Below are 18,322 nucleotides of genomic sequence, written 5' to 3' on the forward strand. Positions count from 1 at the left end.
AAAAACATGAAGAGCAGGTGTAACTTTTCAAACTGTTTTAATCTCAGAGAATATCAGAACTGTGTGTAATTTTAATGCATACAATGTCGTTTGCCTTTGACGTTCAGAGTTACTGCAGAAATTGAACTATTTTTGGAGTAGTTCTTAGTAGTAGACCATTCCTGAGCCCTTGTGATACATGGAAACTCCTAAGAAGGATAACTGACAGACGTGGTTATTTAAATAGGTTCAAGCAGCACGTAAATGTCAAAGGCATTTATAAGGTTTCCCAGTTCAGCTCAGTGTTTGTATCTGAGAGTCTCTGTCCATCCTGACAGCAGTTAATGTGGTTTATTCAGCTAAGATCTGAAGAAACACAGATCTAATGTGTTCATTTTGACTGCATGGCTTTTGATGTGGATACTGTTGTGGTCACTGTCAGGACATCACAGATTCATATGTATAATCCAAGAAATTAATATGCTGAAATATTATTGATTTTTTTTCTACATTATGAGGTTGTGAGAATGGATTTGTAGGTACTGTGTGACCCCAACACAGCCAGGTTTGGCACTGAAATGTTTTGGCGTCACTGATCTGGTATGTTTGGGGGACCTTTATAAACATCCTCAACTTTTATGTGTGTTTTACAACAATTTTCTATCCCTTTTCTTACATAAGCAATCTTAAAACGTAAACATTAAAGATAGTAAGTTAACTGCTTTTTTTTTTTCCCCATACAGCTGCAAATAAGTAGTCAACAGGAATTATAGACTCCAGGGGAGATTTCCTGGAGTAAATGGACCGTCTAGCATGAAGAGGTAAACCTGGGTTGCCAGATGCACTATAGCTTTGACCAAAACCATGGGTTTCTTCATAGCTTAGCATGAGTTTTAGTATACTGAGCAAAGGGCAGCAGCTTTTTCATCTCAGCCGTTCTCACATTTACTCCCTGCTGATCTTAGGTTACCTGACCAGTTTTTGTTACTGAGAATATCACTCAGCACCACTGAGAAGGGTCTGACTCTTGTCTTCTTCATGCTGTCCTGCCAGATATTTATATACAGGGTAAGACCCTCCCAATCTCTCAGCCTCTCTTTTTGTCAGATTCTCTTATGGCTCAGTGATCTTTGTGGCTCTTTGCTGGACTCACTCCAGCATTTCTGTCTTTCATCATTCCCAGTTTAGAGCTCTTCTCACCTGGCTGGTCAGCCTGTTGGCAAACTTTACAGCTTTTTAGCAATATGTTCAGACAAACATTTCAATTCAGAATCACAGCCCTCAGAAAGATTTGCTAAAGAAAATCAAAGTACCAGGTTTGTTAGCAAATGCTGTTTATAAAGGGTTCAGTGTAAATTTACTCCCTAAACTGAATGTCACATCATTAAATTACAAAAACAGGTAGCAAAGAGAATGACATAGAGCAAAGGCCAATCTTTCCTATTCCATTCTGTCCTTGACCTCTGTACTCAGACTGCCACCAAGGGGAACAGTTGTGATGGTGACAGTGTACGTAGTTGTCCCTTACAAAGTACACAGAGCTCCTTGGCTCAGCTCAGGCCATTTGTTGTCACTTGTTGACATGAATCTGTTTTCAGGGCAGTGGCTACACTTGCATCCACTGCTCTATGCACACAGTGATCATTCATTCACCTGCAAAATCTGCCTTGAAAAGTTTAATGGGTACCCATGTTTGTGAATGGCATTCTATGAATAAATAACCCTAAGAAGATAGCAAAAAGTCTTTCAGTCTATGTGCAGCCTGGATGGAAATGGATGTTCCATCTCCTACTAGAAGATTTTGAGCCAACTTTCTCCTAAGAGCCAAACTTATTCTTGTGACCACAAACAAAATTCTAGTTCTTTTAATATTTAAAGCTTAAATGTTGCAGTGTTAAAAATATTCTAAATAGAAATTTTGACTCTTTTCTTCCTTTGTTTTTTTAAAGTCATAAATGAAGCTAAAATAACCTCTACAAATAAAGGTGTTTCTTCTGCCATTTCCTTTGATAATCTGCCCTTTTCTCTGTATTTTCTGTTGCTATTCCTAATGGGAAATACTGCAGAAATTTTACATTCTAATGTAGGAAAAATTTTGGTCACAGAATCACTGCCAGAAGTTAGGCCCTTTTTTGTCCTCTTGGCAAAATTCAAAAGTAGAAGACTTTCTTTCCCTTCCATGAAATGTGGTTCAAAAAAATACATACTGACTTTTAAAAATCCTTCTATGATATTCAAACTATGCTGTCAGCTTCAAGCATCAGAATTCATGTATGGAATTTATCAGACCTGGTGTTGAACTTAGCACAAGTTTGGTAAATGTATCCTTTACATCAGAGTCTATTTGCCTGCTTGTTTATTATCAGTATTTTAATAACTATTTTAAATATCATTGTCTGAGCTTTCCCAGAACCTTTGCTGCCATTGACCTGATCTATGCACATTGCTCTCAGAATCAACTGAAATCCTGGCCCCAGTTCATGGGGATTTTCATGGATAATTATGTTATTGACAAAATTTTATAGGAATAGATTTGTTAGATAGACCTGTTCGAGAAAGTTCAGAGGAGGCCACAAAGTTGCTAAGAGGACTGGAGCATGTCCCCTATGAAGACAGGCTGAGGAAGTTGGGGCTGCTCAGTCTGGAGAAGAGAAGGTTGTGTGGAGACCTCAGAGCAACCTGCCAGGATCTGAAGGGGCTACAGGGAAGCTGCAGAGGAACTCTGTATTAGGAACTGCAGTGACAGGACAAAGAGTAATGGGTACAAATTGAAAGAGGGGCAATTTAGGCTAGATATTAGGAAAATGTTTTTCCTGTGAGGGTGGTGAGACACTGGCACAGGTTGCCCAGGGAGGCTGTGGCTGCCCCAACCCTGGCAGTGTTCAAAGCCAGGTTGGCTGAAGCCTTGAGCAACCTGTTCTGGTGGGAGGGGTCCCTGCCCAGGGCAGGGGGTTGGGACTAGATGATCTGTAAGGTCTAGTCCAACCACTAAAATTCTATGATTCTATGAATTGACCCTGCAAGGACCTCTCTGGTAATATAGAGCAGTATACAGATTTTTGAACAGTACCATCTTAGAGAAATTATTATATTTCACAACTTGGCAGTGAATAAAGAAATAATTATTTTCTTTGGTATTAAAGTAATAGATTTAAAGCTTGCAAATTAAACTATAGTTCATCTTATTGCTATTAGTCATGTGAAACACTGAACAAAGCAAATCCATGTTGATTTTGATCTTGTAGGCACGACGAATTCATATATTAAGACTAATGAGTGTTTTGTAAAAGCTTTATAGAGAGGCTTTATATATCACTGGTATCACCATTGCCAGGGAGTGGAACAAGATCTAGAAGATACCAGAAGGATATAAATTACTGTTTCGCTTCAGTCTCTGTAGGAATTAGCAAACTTGAATATCTCAGTTTAAAAATGGAAATGGCAACTTATTGAAAAGCTGCTGTTAAAAGTTTCAGGACAATTAATATTCATTCACCTTTCTAATTCTCTGTGATAAATATGTTCTTTACTCCAAATAGAAGCTTAATAATAAACAGAATGAAATTTTTAGTGTCTGATATTATCCTGAAAATCAAAGGTTTCAGCGCGCACTTGGAACAGCTCTGAGCAACTGATGTTTTAGAAGGTGAGTAAAAACATACTCTCTATGCAAAAAGGTTCCAACACAAAGCAGGAAAGCAAGATAAACAGACTGCATCACATATGAAAAGACATAAAGGACAGCAACAGCAAAAAGTTTAATATTTTTATGAATATTTTTATGAAAGGAAGAGAAGACTGAAGTAAATTTCTGGGAAAGGCCATGCTGAATAAATTGGTTTAATTTTGTATAGCACCTATTATTGAAGTACATTTTATGTTATATTGATGTCTCCATATTTAAATTATATTTTTGCTTAATTTTTAAAGTGATGAAGACAGACCTTTCAAATAACAAGCTCCTGCCTTGATTCTTTCAAAACTGGGAGGTGAAAAAAGTAGGTGAATCAGTTCTCTTGCTAACAATCATTCCTATCCTGCTCTGGTTACATGCCTGGGAAATAATTAACAGGTTTTCTCTAATGCTTCCTAAAGATGTTGTAACTAGAGAACAAATATTGACTGAGAGGCAGCAAAACTTGCCTGGACAGGAGAAAATAATGGTTTATATAACTGAAAACAGTTTGCCAAAACCAGAATAGAATGATGGAATATCTCATTTAAAATTGATGGCAAAAGGGCCAGATGTGGTTTCTACATGCACCTGGGTATTTGTAGACCTCACTTAGGTCCTGCTGCCTTTGCAGTTCCCTCAAAAGGGGTTTTTCACCTTCCTGAAGAGCTGCAGGTCCCCAGTTCCTGTTGCTGGGAGCAGGTCAGGAGATGATTTAGCACCCAAGAGAGCCTTTTGAGAGCAAGAGGGAATCAGTCATAAGGACTTGAAAAGGTTCTGGCACGACCAGATTTTCAGGAACATTGACAGAAACTTGCAAGTGTTATGTTTGCTGCTGTTTATCAGGAGAAAAGAGGAAAGGATTTTGTGGAGGAAACAAGTCTGCACCTTGTAACTGGGTTGAACATGTTGGGTAAGGAAGGGTTTGGACTGCAGTGTGTAAAACCACAGAGATATGGAGGCAATTCACTCTCCCCCATGTGAAGATGGGGTGCCTGTCCTTTCATTTGCTCCCACACACCTGCACACCCCATCCCCCAGGTGTGAGCTCTGCTTTTGGGCTAGGAAAAGCAGAGAGGCATTTGCTCCTAGCATCTGCTTGGCTGCACATCAGGGTCAAAGACCACCTGAGCCCACGTGTGTTATGCAAGAGGCTGTTGTGAAGGGGCCCCAGGCTGCAGCTGCATCAACCCACCTCCCTATCCCCCTCCAGTGCTGGCTTTGTAGCTCGGGGGATTGCGAAAGCCTCAGGGCTACATAAAGCATTCCCTGTCTGGCAGCTCCAGCACCACCAGCAACACTTGGGCTCTCAGGAGGCTACAGGGACAAGCACTGTCTGTAAGGGACTCTGCTGTTGTGGGCTGGGGACAGCCTTGCCTGCACATGCACCAGGGGAAGCTGCATGATGCCCTGGAGACCTGTCAGGGCAGCCTTCCTCCCTCCCTCGCTTGTGTGACAGAGCCTGTTTCTGATGCTATTCTCTGTTTGCTGCAGGGACAGGATGCCCCACACGGAGAGAGCTCTGTCCTGGCTGCTGCTGCTGGCACTGGCCTTGCTGGGCAGCAGCACCGCGGAGAGAGACTGCCGAGTGAGCAGCTTCAAAGTCAAGGAGAACTTCGACAAGAACAGGGTAAATCTTTCTCTCCTGGATCTGTGATGTCTTGCCTAGCTCCTCTTCCCAGGCTACAAAATTCGGCATTCAGTAGTACCAGTGTGTTCAGATTTTCACTCAGAGTCACAGACTGCAATACTGAGAAACAGCAGAAGTGTGTGACGTTGCCTACACCTCCATAGGTGCTGGATCCTGAGGCACCTGATAAAGGAATACTTTAGGAGCTGAGGTTTAGCAGCTTGGTCTCAGACTGTATGGTCTAAACAAAAGGAGTCTAGTGACTTGGCTGTTTCTATGAAAAATTAATACTCTGGTGTTTTCAGACATCATTGCAAGGAAGAAAGGATATATACATAGATCTGTCAAGATCTGCTAGTTGTTATCCTCTTCCCACCAAGTTTTGTATTCCTAATACCGAAGAACTGCAGACAACCAAAAAAATGTCAATACTTCCACAAACCCTGACTGTACTAGGATGTATTGGTGGGTTTATGATGTTGAAATAGCTAGATTTGCTTCTTAGGCCCAGCTTTGAGGCATGGTGTCAAAGATCTGCATGCCCTTCCCTCTGTCACCTCCTCTAGTGCCTGTTTGTGATGTTTCCATTCTTCTAGGTCTAACTGCAGCCTTTCTTATGTCCTTGCAGTACAGTGGTACCTGGTATGCCATGGCAAAGAAAGATCCAGAGGGGCTGTTTCTGCAGGACAATGTGGTAGCTCGCTTCACTGTAGATGAGAATGGACAAATGACTGCCACTGCAAAGGGCAGAGTCAGACTCTTCAAGTAAGCTGTTTCCTCTTTTTCATTTCACTAAGCTTTTGCTTACTGGTGCTCCAATCCTACCTGCTCCCCCTGTGCTATCCCAGTCACACTGAATCTGTGCAGTGAGGTTTGAACATCACATTCTCTTTGTCTCTGGCCACAGTAACTGGGATGTCTGTGCTGACATGATTGGCTCTTTCACTGACACAGAGGATCCTGCCAAGTTCAAGATGAAGTACTGGGGTGTTGCCTCTTTTCTGCAGAAAGGAAGTGAGTAACAGCTATAGAAGATATAGGACTACTTGGAAGCCTAATTATGTTGTATGCTCATGATGGGGAAGGAAGTTATATTGTTGGATTTCTTAAACACTCTTAAAAGATATAATAACTGTCATACAGCAAACCTGGATGTGAGCAAGGTAATCACTTTTTTATATGGGACAGCTGGTTGGCTTTCTTTAAACAAGTGAAGACCAGGCCTTTGTATATCTTTGTATTTATTTTGTTTGTTACCCAACAATATGAGTGAAGGTCACTGTTTGGTAAGAAAGGAAAGGCAGATGAAGCATTATAAGACTTGTTTTAGTTCAGGAATCAGTTACCAGATGCTTCTGTTCTTTCTGAAAAGCCTAAAGTCAGACCTGGCCAAGCAAGGAAGAGTTGATTTAGCAACTGTTATTTTGTCTGGTCTTGTGTCTGCAAATGTAGAGATTTGTGTTTTAAGAGACAAGTATGATTCTATATATATTCATATTTTTCTGTCATCTGTCACACCCTATGCAAAATTAGTTCCTTGAGCCAAGTACAGATTCAGATGCTTTGCAACTCAAGACATTTCCTTGGCTTTTTTCCAAGAGAAGCAGGTGGAATTTGGAAGTGACAGGAGCTTCATTCCCTCCAAAGACACAGTTGCAAACAATGTTTTGGATGCCAATTGCTCCTAAATTGTTGCCAGGTCTCCTCACAGCATGTCGCTGAATCATGGATCCTTCAGATTGCTGACTGACCCCAGACTCTACCTTTCTAGAAAGTCTGGTTCCCACCCACAGGAGAGAAGAGGAAGAGAACATAGTGTTGCCTTCACCAGTGCAGATGTAGTGCAAGGGAAAATCTTTTGCTCCAGGAGAGGAAGGTGCAGATATGACACATTTTACTGCAAACACCTAGATTTACTTCTGTTAGCACAGGGCGTCTGTGTGACCAGATATTTATCAGGTTACCTAGCTAAATAGTTAAAGATTCTCTGAAATTGTAACTGTGTTTTCAGAAGAGGGTTTATGATGGAACTTGTAGCAAATACACTTCTAACACACGTGCAAACTGCATGATAATCTTTTTCCTTAAAAATGCAGTTCAAGTAACCTTCCTCTTAGGAAAATAGTTACAGTTTTGAGTCATCTGGAGCAGGGGTTAGCATGTTCCCTGCTAAATATATTTATTTTCTTTTTAAAAAAACCCAAGCAACTTCTGCCAAAATATGGAATTAAATACTGGACACAGGAGTAAACTAAGAGCTAATCTGTTACCATTTTGCTGAGCTTCATCTTAGTATTTTCCTCACAGAGTTATGGCAGGAATCTCTTCTGATAGACTAGATTTCACTTGTGTCTCTAACACCTTTGCTTCTTTGCTATGGTTTCTTCCAGATGATGACCACTGGGTAGTGGACACAGATTATGAGACATATGCTCTTCACTACTCCTGCCGCCAGCTCAATGCAGATGGCACTTGTGCCGATAGCTACTCCTTTGTGTTCTCCCGGGACCCCAAGGGATTGCCTCCAGAGGCACAGAAAATTGTCAGACAAAGGCAGATGGACCTCTGCTTGGACAGAAAATACAGAGTTATCGTTCATAATGGTAAGAAATTACTCTTTCCTGAAGAATGATATGTCAGGGTTTATTCACTAGAGCCTTTTACTTAGTGGCTGTAACATTTTCTTTTGAAAACTGGAGCTTGTATTACATTATTTCCAACTTTTGCTTCCCTTATCTGAAGGAGACCTAAGGTGTATAGCTTTATATGTAGCATATCACATCAGCTGAAACAGTAATTAGAGGAAGTTGTAAAACAATTAAATCAATGTAGTATGAGTAAACATACTAAGGATAAACTTCATAGTTGCAGTAAAAAGTAATTGTCTCTTTTTAATCAGAATTCTTTGCCTTTTTCCAAAAACTTACTTGAAAAATTCTTCAAAAAGGCATTTAAGGAAGATCAGAAGTCTTGGAAAGGATACCTTAGAGCAGACCCTTTCACAGGTCCTCATGCCAAAGCGCTGGGGCAGAGGGAGATATCCCTCATACTGGAACTATGACTGTATTTTGAGTCATACAGTCAGGCTGAGCTTGCCACACAGGAAAGGATACAGGTGAGCTCACTTAGGCTCAAGTATACTAGAAAAGGCCAAGTAGTAATTTATGCTACTTTAACCACCACAGAATCATTGAATCATTAAGGTTGGAGGAGACCTCTAAGATCATCAAGTCCTACCATTAACCTGTCACTGCAGTAACTGCTAAACCATATCCTCCAGTGCCAGATCCAGATGCCTCTTGAACACCTCCAGGGATGGTGACTCCACCATCTCCCTGGGCAAATCTATTCCAGTGCCTGAACACCCTCACAGTGACAAAAGTTTTCCTAACTTCTAGTCTGAATCTCCCATTTCAGTTCATGACCATTTCCTCTAGTCCTCTCACTTCAGGTGTGGCAGGAGAGACCATCCCCCACCTCTCTACAGCCCCTTGTCAGGTAGTTGCAGAGGCATAAGGTCAACCCTGAGCTGCCTCTTCTCAAGGCTAAATGATCTAGAAGAAAACATAATGTACTTACTGATAGAGATTATACCCAGAGTGGGGAATAGTAAAGAATGAAGGAGAACAATCAGAATATTTATAACAAGCAAAATACCTGTCCCTACTCCCTTCCCCTCCTCTCATTCTGGAAGACATGATAACTACAGAAGACTTTACTGGTGAATCAGCTGTATGTAAACTTCCAATGTAATGCTGTTCACAAAAGAATTAATGTGATCCTTGGATGCATAAACCAAATGTGATCCTTGGGTGCATAAACCAATACCCATATGAGACTGTTGTGCTCAGCATGGGTCTGCTTGCTATGTTATATTTGATGATAATCATAACTTGAAAGAGTACTGAGGATGAATTAGAAGTTTCAAAGAAGAGCAGAGAAAAATGATTGGAAGTTTGTAAAATGTGTCCTCTCTTGAGTGCTTCAAAGACCTGGTTCTTTTCTTATTAGAAAGAAGTTAAACACTGACCTGAGCAAAGCAATGGGAATTGGATAATAAAGGACTTACAAACATAGGAATAATAAATTTAAATGGATCAAACTTTAAACTGAACACATCCAGAGCAGAAATAAACAGCCATTTGTTTAACTCCAAAGGTCATTAACCTTTGGAACAGTTTACCAAGAGCTGTTGTTCTTCATCACTGAAATCTGTAAATCAAGATTAAAGGCTTTTCTAAATGACATGTTAGAGCAAACTGGGATTGACTGAAGGAACGTTTGTGTCTTATAATGTAAGTCAGAGCAGATGAGCACAGTCAGCTCTTGTGGCTCTGTTACCTGTTCATCTGATCTCCAAACAGAGAGTAATATATTGCCATGTTGTAAAGTAGGTATGCTGATAACAGGGTGCCTGAAAGATCTGCTAAGGTAGGTGGTGTTCAGAGTACTGATTAGTGACCTGGAAAAAATGCCTGACAACAATGAAAATAAAAAGTTCGTCTTGAGTAAGAATTTGGAGACAAACTAAGACAGTCGAGACTTATGGCAGTCAAGACTAAGAGACATGGTAAATGCAAATGAAATTGGCTTTTGTGGGTGATGTGTATGATTACATGAAGGGTAGGATGGGCCTCTGAGCAATCTGGTCTAATGGAAGATGTCCCTGCATATAGTGGGGATGATGGAACTAGATGATCTTTAAAAGATCTTTAACGTCCCTTTCAAACAAAACCATTCTATGATTCTATGAAAAGAAACAATGCCATTACATAAATTGATGATCTTTTCCTGTTTTGAGTCCTGAATTCACTGCTCTTCAAATGAGGAACAGCAAGAATAAAAATTTCTGAATATGAGAAAACCAAATAATAAGATGATTAGGGATATTGTATTAAATCTAAGATGAAGTGTAGATATACAGCTGTGACTCTGAGTGCTGTGTTAGAGTGGTTCCTTGCATTTCTGTCAAACCCAGAGGAAATAATATCCCACTTTAAAATGAAAATATTGGGCTAGTTCAAGTACTGGTCTGATTCAGCATGGTGGAATCCGTGTTTCTATTATTCCTACTCCATATCATAGAATCATAGAATCATAGAATTTAGGGGTTGGAATGAACCTTAGAGATCATCTAGTCCCAACCCTCCCTGCCATGGGCAGGGACACCTTATAACTCAATCAGGTTGCTCAAAGCTTCGTCCAGCCTGGCCTTGAACACCAATATGTGGTTTGCAAGAAAATAAATGTATTGTCAATCTTTGCAAGAAAGCATAAACCAAAGGGAAAAAGTGGAATATATTAATTTATTAGTAATTTGTGATATAACTTTTTCAAGTATCACAGAAATTCTATATAATAGAATGCCTGTATGTTTTTTTTCCACAGCATATGGAACCAATAGTGTAACTTACACATAAAACCTCAGAATGTCTTTTGAAAGTTCAGCCTTAAATATTCTTTGACTTCCTAACCTTAACTTAAAAGCTGATCATGCTCTGCTTGTTTGTTATAGAAATATCCCATCTACCATGTTGCACTGCTCTTTGTCTGCTACCCTAATTTGTACTCAGACATTAGGTGTTGAGTGCAGTGTCTGATAAAACTGTGAGTTTCATACTATTTGTAAATGAAAAATACTAGCCTGGGCCCTTAATGCTGCCTGTTTTTATTGAGGATTATGCCAGAGTTTATGAGCCCAGCACCAAAGTATAAATTAAACTTAAAGCCAGTAATTTGTGATCAAGACCTATAATTTCCATAGTGTTAGTTGTCTGAATTCCTCAGTATCATCGAGCCAAAGTTCCTGCAGAGCAAGTACATTTGGGAGTGAGAGAATGATTGTGAGCTAAACTGAAAAAACATTTCTTGAAAGCTTTACATCAGAAACTTACAAAAATCACTTAATCCCTTACGTGTGGATTGGAAGTTTTGCTACTTTAGTTTTAATTCTACTATTAAGAGCTACAGAATTATTAGCAAAACTAGCCAACTTCAATTGTCAGTAGTGACCTGCATTCTGTTGCTACTGTGGTGAAGTTCTGGCTGACGTTAATAGATGCAGCACAATAAGCTTCTGTCTGCTTCTAGTTGTGCATACTCTGCCTTTGCCTTGAAGGTATTTTTTTCCTAATGATTTTTCACTAGCTTTCAAAATTAATACTGTACTCAGATTAAATATGTGTGTCTCTGTGTGTTTGTGTCCCACACTAGGAGATGTGCAAAACTTACTTTGATAAAAAAGAATATAACCTAAAATATCTGTTCTTTGTATCCTGGCTCTTCAAGGCAAAAGAGAAGCCTAGGAAATTACAAGGTTTTAATGGTAGCTCCTTTTCAAACACAAACCAAACTATGATGCACTTGGTGCAGAGTAATAGCTTAAGTTACTTTCAGTTATGCAATGTGAGTGCGGATATTAGGTAAGGACACTTGTAAGTGCAATACAGTGTCACATCAGTAGAGTTGAAAGCTGAATCTGCTGTTAGCATTTCTTAGAAGTCAAAATTGTGAATTCAAGAGTGGTATGTTCCTTCAGATAATTTACTGTTGCCTTTGGAAGTTTTGGAGGTGAGGAGATTCTTATTTCGTTTTAAGACATCCTTAAATTAATGATTTTTAAAAGGCAAATAATTTGAAGCTTCTTAGAGTAAATAAATAACTCTTTTATTATTTCTCTGTCCAGTACTTCGTTTGCCAAAGTATTAAAATGCTCAGAGCAGGTATAACAGATTGGCTAAATTCCTGTTTTGTTCTGAGTTGAAAAATCTTTGGAATTATAAACTGCAGAACAAGGTAATAGTGTGATCATTGTAAGAAACAGCCTGCTGGACTCAAGAGCATCTTGAAGATATTAGATATGTATGCACTTTAAATTTGGTGAAAGTTTGTGTATTTTAATTTTGTCTAGTGTGGTTGAAAACCAAAATTTTTGGTTTTATGTGTTTCAGGATTTTGCTCTTAAGGAGATCCAAAGAAAGAAATCATGGAACAGCACCATGGATGTAAAGGCAACTCATTGATCATGTGTCCCCTGGAAAACGTTTTAAATGGCTTCGTTTAGATTTGGAATATATTTATCTGAGCTGAGTAGCTCACCTTGTTAATAAGCCAATGAAACATTTTAATAAACTTGGATTACAGGGGATGCAAATTGTTTGCATGCAAATCTGTACATATATAGACATTGGTTTTGTCTCAGTGCTCTGCTTTGAGTTGGTGACAGAGAGCAATAATGAACAATTCAATCTTTCCTTTTTTAGTGCTTTTGATTTCTGACTAAAAGAGTATTAAGCATAAAAACCAAAACATATGTATTTTAATTTATTTTCAAATGCAATGCCGTATTTTTTCCTTGGAAATACTGGAAATCTTTCCCAATAGACTTTTGGAGAAGACAAAGGAATTTCAGTGACCCTGATCTAGTGAGGAGATGTCCCTGCCCATGCCAGGGAGGGTTGGGACTAGATGATCTGTAAGGTCCATTCCAACCCTTAAATTCTATGATTCAATATATCACTGATTAACCTTACTACTGCAGGCATAAAAAATATGCATCTTTTTAAAAGAACTATTTTGCACATGACAGTTAACCATTTATTTATTCTTTATTTATAAATTAACAGACATTATGTCCATATTTCTGAGATGGAAACAAGCTGGTCATTCACTTGATGATAAAACATGTTTATCATCTTGTTTCCTACAGGAAATTGGTTAGTGTGCTCAAACCTATGTTCAGGCAGTCAGTAATCTAAGTGTGTACTCAAGTTGCTTTTTAAAATGTGATTTTTTTAAAAAAAAGCAGATACTTTCTGAGGATGTACATTTTCACTAGAAACTTTCTCTCTTTTACTCAGTAGAAAACAAAATAAAAATGGATCAGGTGCCCTCTTATAGATTCACCAACACTCCATTAAAGTCAATTACATTTATGCCACCTGAAAATATACCCTGATAGAAATGAATTCATCTGGCAAGTGTTTACTTTAACTATTTAACATTCACCAAGTTCACTGCCATATTCTTATGTATTTTGGTGTAAGAGGAAAATTCAATCCATTGGATTAATTTGTCCCAATCTTACAGCAACAAAGCAATGAAGTCAAGAGAAATCCACCTGCAGGAAATAAAGATACACACTTAGCTGTTCTTTTCCCCCTTTCTCTGGCACATAATACTATAACACAGTGACCTATTTGACCTGGGATAGTGTAGACAACACCCAAAGTGTGGCACAACTCAGACTTGCAATAATTATCTGGTAATGAAAGACAAATGTGGCTGTTCATGGTTACTTCTCCTTGCAGTGGTTTCTGTACCTGCCCGATGCCTTTCAGGGTTCCCTGTACAACAGAGAAGAATTTCCTGACATTTACGTCTGAAGTGGGCAACATTATACAAAATTGGATTGACAGCAGAGTTGGCAAACGTGAATAATGCAATCCAGAAGAAAACTGATGGCAAAATAGTTAAATCTTTTTTGAAATTCTGAACTAAAATTAAAAAGATAATGATTATTATTGGGCTCCACATGATGAAGAAAGAGATCATCAGCAGAAAGAGGACTCGGAACAGTTTGTAGTCTTGCTGGGAAATACGTATCTGATGATTCTGTGAGTAGGCTAAGCCAGCATTTAAACTTCTTCTTGATGCTTTTGTAATCTGCAGTAAAAGAAAAGAAAGTAAGTTTCACTGAAACATCGAATTCTAAATACACTTTTACAAGTCAAAACATGAATCTTGGCACATGATGTTTCTGTTTCCTTTGGAAAAGTAACTACAACAAAAGGCATTGCAGAATTCCACTTGTACTTTTTGCCAATGGTTCCATTTCAAACATTCTCACTTTACTAGGAAGTTCTTTTCCCTCTCTGCTGTGAACACACCTCAATATTAGTTAAGGTGGTTATTCTCCTCGTGGCTCTCTACCAGTCATAAATACTTTTCAGCATAAAAACAGAGCCTTAATTACTCATGAAATCCCATTACATTCAAATTATGACCTCATTTGTTCTATCTAAAGAAACCCATTGTTTTTTCTTCACAAATGCAAAATGGAACACAGTTAACACTCCTGTTGATGTGCAAGAAGGAATGCAATCCAATCCTCTCTCGGCCATGCTGACATCATAAGGTAGGTATTAGAAGGAGCATGAATTTATTACAGTAACTAAATGATGATACATTTCAAATGCGAATGAGATTGTATGTTGTTTTTTGTCAACTTTTAGTTCTTCAGTCAGTAATCAGAATTGATTTCTATGAACTAACGAGAAAACTTACAGATCCTTTTGTCACTATAAAAATCTGTGTCTTGCAAAAGTACTTTCTGAGGTAGTAAACCAGACTATGGGTAGTTTGGGAATCTGGTATTCATGGATGTGAATCATCTGTCATTAGGTAGGATATTCAGTCCCAGCAACTTGCAGAAAACTCTAAATCTCATGCTCTACATCCCTGTCTTGATGGAAGTTGGCATGGCACAATTAAGTCTGTTACATTCATATATCTGATGCAAAAAAAATACCCCAACCAAGCAACCCTCATATATTTAGAAAACAAACATTTATGCTAAATAACAGAGATGCCATTTTATCCCCTGCATGGGTAAAGAAGGGGTATTTTCTAAAACCTTGATCAATTTGCTGTCTAAGTAGGAAAGTCAAAAGGCATAAGACTTTTACTGCCACTTCTATGTGTGCCATTTCCCTGTAGCAAACACCACAGGAAGGATAACACTAATACTAGCAATACTTAGTAACTTCCTGGTTCAGGTAAGGATGAAAATGTTTAGAGAGTAATTTGTCATTCTTTCTGCAGTTTTCTCAATTTGTCACAGAGATAGATGGCTTAGAATAAATACTCATTAAGAACCTAGACATCTTCCAAGGATTTCAACACAATATAGGTGTATAAATCAAGACCCAAGATCCAATAATGGGCATCTCAGCACCTGCTGAGCCTGAGAAGTGGACAGACTCAGCAGCTGCTTCCCTGATTTAAAAGGAGCAGAGAATTCTGATGTTTTGAGCATGTAAAACTATTCCAGCTTGATGATCTTCTGCTGTACCCATGTGGAATCAAGAAAATAGGCTAACTCCCCCAAACAGTCCAATCCAAGAGTTCTTCTCAGAGAGCACCTAATCTATGTTAGTAAGAATGAAGGTTTCACAAAATACACAGGACTAATATCCACTTCCAATATAAAAGTGGGAAAACCAGGTTCTGTACACTCCTCAGCCTCCACTGCTCAAACTGCTACAGAATGCCGTCATCAGACACATTTTTATCTGCCCTATATAAATACTCTTTGTCTTTCCTGCAGGAGCTGCACAGCCTAGAAATAAGAATGCAAGAATCACCAGGATTGTGGTAAATAAGAAGCAAATGCATCTTAAGGAAGTGGTCAATGGAAATGGGGTGGTAGTGCTATGTTGTGGATCCCTTTTTGGTCTGCCCAGTGTATAGAATCTAGATACCTACTTGAGAGTGTCTGGTCAAACAGGAACATAGTAGTCAGGTATATAACTTCCAGAACACAGACATCTTTACTAACTCTAGCCTCTTGTCTAAGTCTTGCCTGAAAGGCAGAACAGTGCCAAAGCAAATAACTTAGTTACAAATCATGGTTTATAATCTGTCATTTTTGCTAGAGTCGTGGGAAGTGTTACATAAAAATAATGCTCAGAGTTATTTGTGAAGTATACATTTGTAGAGTATATTGGTTAGCAAATTTGAGGTCTTATATCTGTAGTCAATCATCATCATCACAGATGCTGTTATGTGAATACATGAATGCTTTGAACTGCTTCCAGCAACACTGAGCATTGTGCTATGTGTGCACTGGCATCACGGAGCGCTCTCACAAAGTGAATCTGCTCTTGGGAATGACTCAGGGATTGAGACACTCTCCAGCTGAGTTCTGGTTGCCTCCTGGAATGCTGTGTGTGAGAGAAGATTCAATTATATACTGCTATGGGCCTCATGCCTTTTTTAGTTCAGGAGAAATGGTAATGCATTTTAGCATCTCTGCTAACGAGCTGGAAAAGAAACATGAGCATGGCAGCGTGGGGCTCTTATAAACCAGTATTTCAAATACCTTTTTTGGCTTCTAGCTCCCTATGTGCCATTTTGTTTTCTAAATTTACTGGTAGTCCAGAGTCTGCAAGGACAAGAGGAACACCATTGCTGTCCTGCTCTCTGACCATGGCCTGTGGCATTCTTTGGCCTGCAGTGTTTTGCAGTTCTTCCAAAGGACTCAGGCTCCCCATTGAGTTACTCTATGCTCTTTGCCTACAGCAAATGTGAGATTGGAAAAAGCAGGTGCTTTACTTCACTAGAAGATGCTGTGATGCTGGGTGTCTTGGCCTGTATTCCAGCAGTTAAACAACATCCACTTAGAAAGAAACTGGAAGCAGATGGTTTCATTTACAGGTTTTGTTTGCAAAGTTTGAAATTGTGGAGGACTAAGTATAATCTAAAGAGATCTGTGTACTAAAAATACATGGAGAAAGACAGTAGATCAAAAAGTGGATGGATTTTTTTTCTGGTCTTGCCTCTCTGCTTTCTTACAAATCCCTTATGACTGGAGTTCAGGCTCAAGAAAAGCAAAATCTAGTATTTAGTTATTTCAAATGCTTGACTCTTCCACCATTCAGGAGATTGACAGCACATAAACAGCACATAAATGGAGAAGTTTATTGAATACTTTGTGTGTATGAAGACAAACTTTGTGTTGGGCCTCTGATAATGTGCTGTTCAAGAATGTTCCTAGCTGAAATGTATAGACTGTTATGCACAGATTATAACAGAATAATAGAATTTAGGGGTTGGAATGGACCTTAGAGATCATCTAGTCCCAACCCCCTGCCCTGGGCAGGGACACCTCCTCACTAGATCAGGTTGCTCAAGGCCTTATCCAGCCTGGCCTTGGACACTGCCAGGGTCTGGGCAGCCACCACATCCCTGGGCAACATGTTCCAGTGTCTCACCACCCTTACAGTAAAAAACATTTTTCTCACACCTAGCCTAGACTCTCCCTCCTTCAGTTTGAACCTGTTACTCCTTGCCCTATCGTTGCAGTTCCCAATAAGATTCCCTCTCTGGCTCCCGTGTAGCCCCTTCAGATACTGAAAAGTTGCTATGAGGTCTCCATGAAACCTTCTCTTCTCCAGGCTGAAAAGCAACAACTTCCTCACAGCCTGTCTTCATAGGGGAGATGCTCCAGCCCTCTCATCAACTTCGTGGCCTCCTCTGGACTTGGTCCAACAGTTCCATGTCCTTCTTATGTTGAGGACACCAGAACTGCACACAGTATTCCAGGTGGGGTCTCACGAGAGCAGAGAAGAGGTGAAGAATCACCTGTTTTGACCTGCTAGCCACACTCCTTTGGATGCAGCCCAGGATTCAATTGGGCTGCTACTGCTAGTGCTAGCTAGTGGTTCATTTTAAATCATATATGTATCATTTATTGAGCAAACTATGTCTGTTCCCTTTAGGTATAGTTGCATTCAGTGACAATATGTTGATGCCTAGTGATGCATTACTGTTTAATTCCCTTTGTTCTACAACAAAATTTAAAGGGAAAACATACCTGTAAGATTTTGGAGTAACTGATGACAATGATTAATCCTGGTATTAGAAAAAAAACAATGGCAAAGGTCAAATCCCAGACTATTTCTCCTGCAGTGCTGGGCCAGTCCAGGGTGCAAATCTGAATGTCCTACTTGCAAAGAATGAAGAAGAAAATTAATATTGTACCATCATTTTTACTACCACATTGTCTTTAAGTCCCACTATGATTATGGAAAAAAATGGCTGAAGACTAAACCAAGTCTATGAAAACTTTCTGCTCAGACAAAGCTGTCAATTAATATATTAGATCATGGTTTTGAAAGCCCATGCAATTGCAAATAGGTGTGTCCACAGAACACTTAGCAATTTCAAATCAAATGCTAATGGCAACTTTAAAATTGGAACTTACAGATGTTTAACTTAATCACGTATTTGAGTGTCGTATTGGGTGTACTTTTGTATGC

The 18,322-nt window shown here is 39.2% G+C and overlaps 2 protein-coding genes across 2 annotated transcripts; one reads left to right on the top strand and one right to left on the bottom strand.

Annotated features, from left to right (window-relative positions):
• Positions 1 to 4,965: 4,965 nt before the first annotated feature.
• On the top strand, positions 4,966 to 12,429 carry RBP4 (retinol binding protein 4, plasma). Its single transcript, XM_009080339.1, has 6 exons — positions 4,966 to 4,990; positions 5,147 to 5,282; positions 5,911 to 6,047; positions 6,190 to 6,296; positions 7,673 to 7,885; positions 12,233 to 12,429. Exons 2-6 carry the CDS (start codon positions 5,154 to 5,156, stop codon positions 12,244 to 12,246), a joined length of 600 nt encoding a protein of 199 aa, XP_009078587.1. The 5' UTR covers positions 4,966 to 4,990; positions 5,147 to 5,153; the 3' UTR covers positions 12,247 to 12,429.
• Positions 12,430 to 13,538: 1,109 nt separating this feature from the next.
• On the bottom strand, positions 13,539 to 18,006 carry FFAR4 (free fatty acid receptor 4; the record flags this gene model as incomplete). The annotated part of the gene is made up of 2 exons (XM_009080340.1): positions 13,539 to 13,946; positions 17,878 to 18,006. Coding segments are annotated over 2 exons (537 nt in total), but the record flags the coding sequence as incomplete, so codon positions are not given.
• Between the last annotated feature and the right edge of the window lie 316 nt (positions 18,007 to 18,322).

Source organism: Acanthisitta chloris, unplaced genomic scaffold (genome assembly GCF_000695815.1).
Source record: "Acanthisitta chloris isolate BGI_N310 unplaced genomic scaffold, ASM69581v1 scaffold22068, whole genome shotgun sequence".
Taxonomy (NCBI): Eukaryota; Metazoa; Chordata; class Aves; order Passeriformes; family Acanthisittidae; genus Acanthisitta; species Acanthisitta chloris.

What these genes read in the sequence shown, in the direction of transcription:
- RBP4 (XM_009080339.1), top strand. Translation starts at nt 5,154, where the DNA reads ATGCCCCACACGGAGAGAGCTCTGTCCTGGCTGCTGCTGCTGGCACTG. An exon ending in AGAACTTCGACAAGAACAGG is followed by an intron (nt 5,283 to 5,910) that starts GTAAATCTTTCT and finishes ATGTCCTTGCAG; the next exon opens with TACAGTGGTACCTGGTATGC. An exon ending in CTCTTTTCTGCAGAAAGGAA is followed by an intron (nt 6,297 to 7,672) that starts GTGAGTAACAGC and finishes GGTTTCTTCCAG; the next exon opens with ATGATGACCACTGGGTAGTG.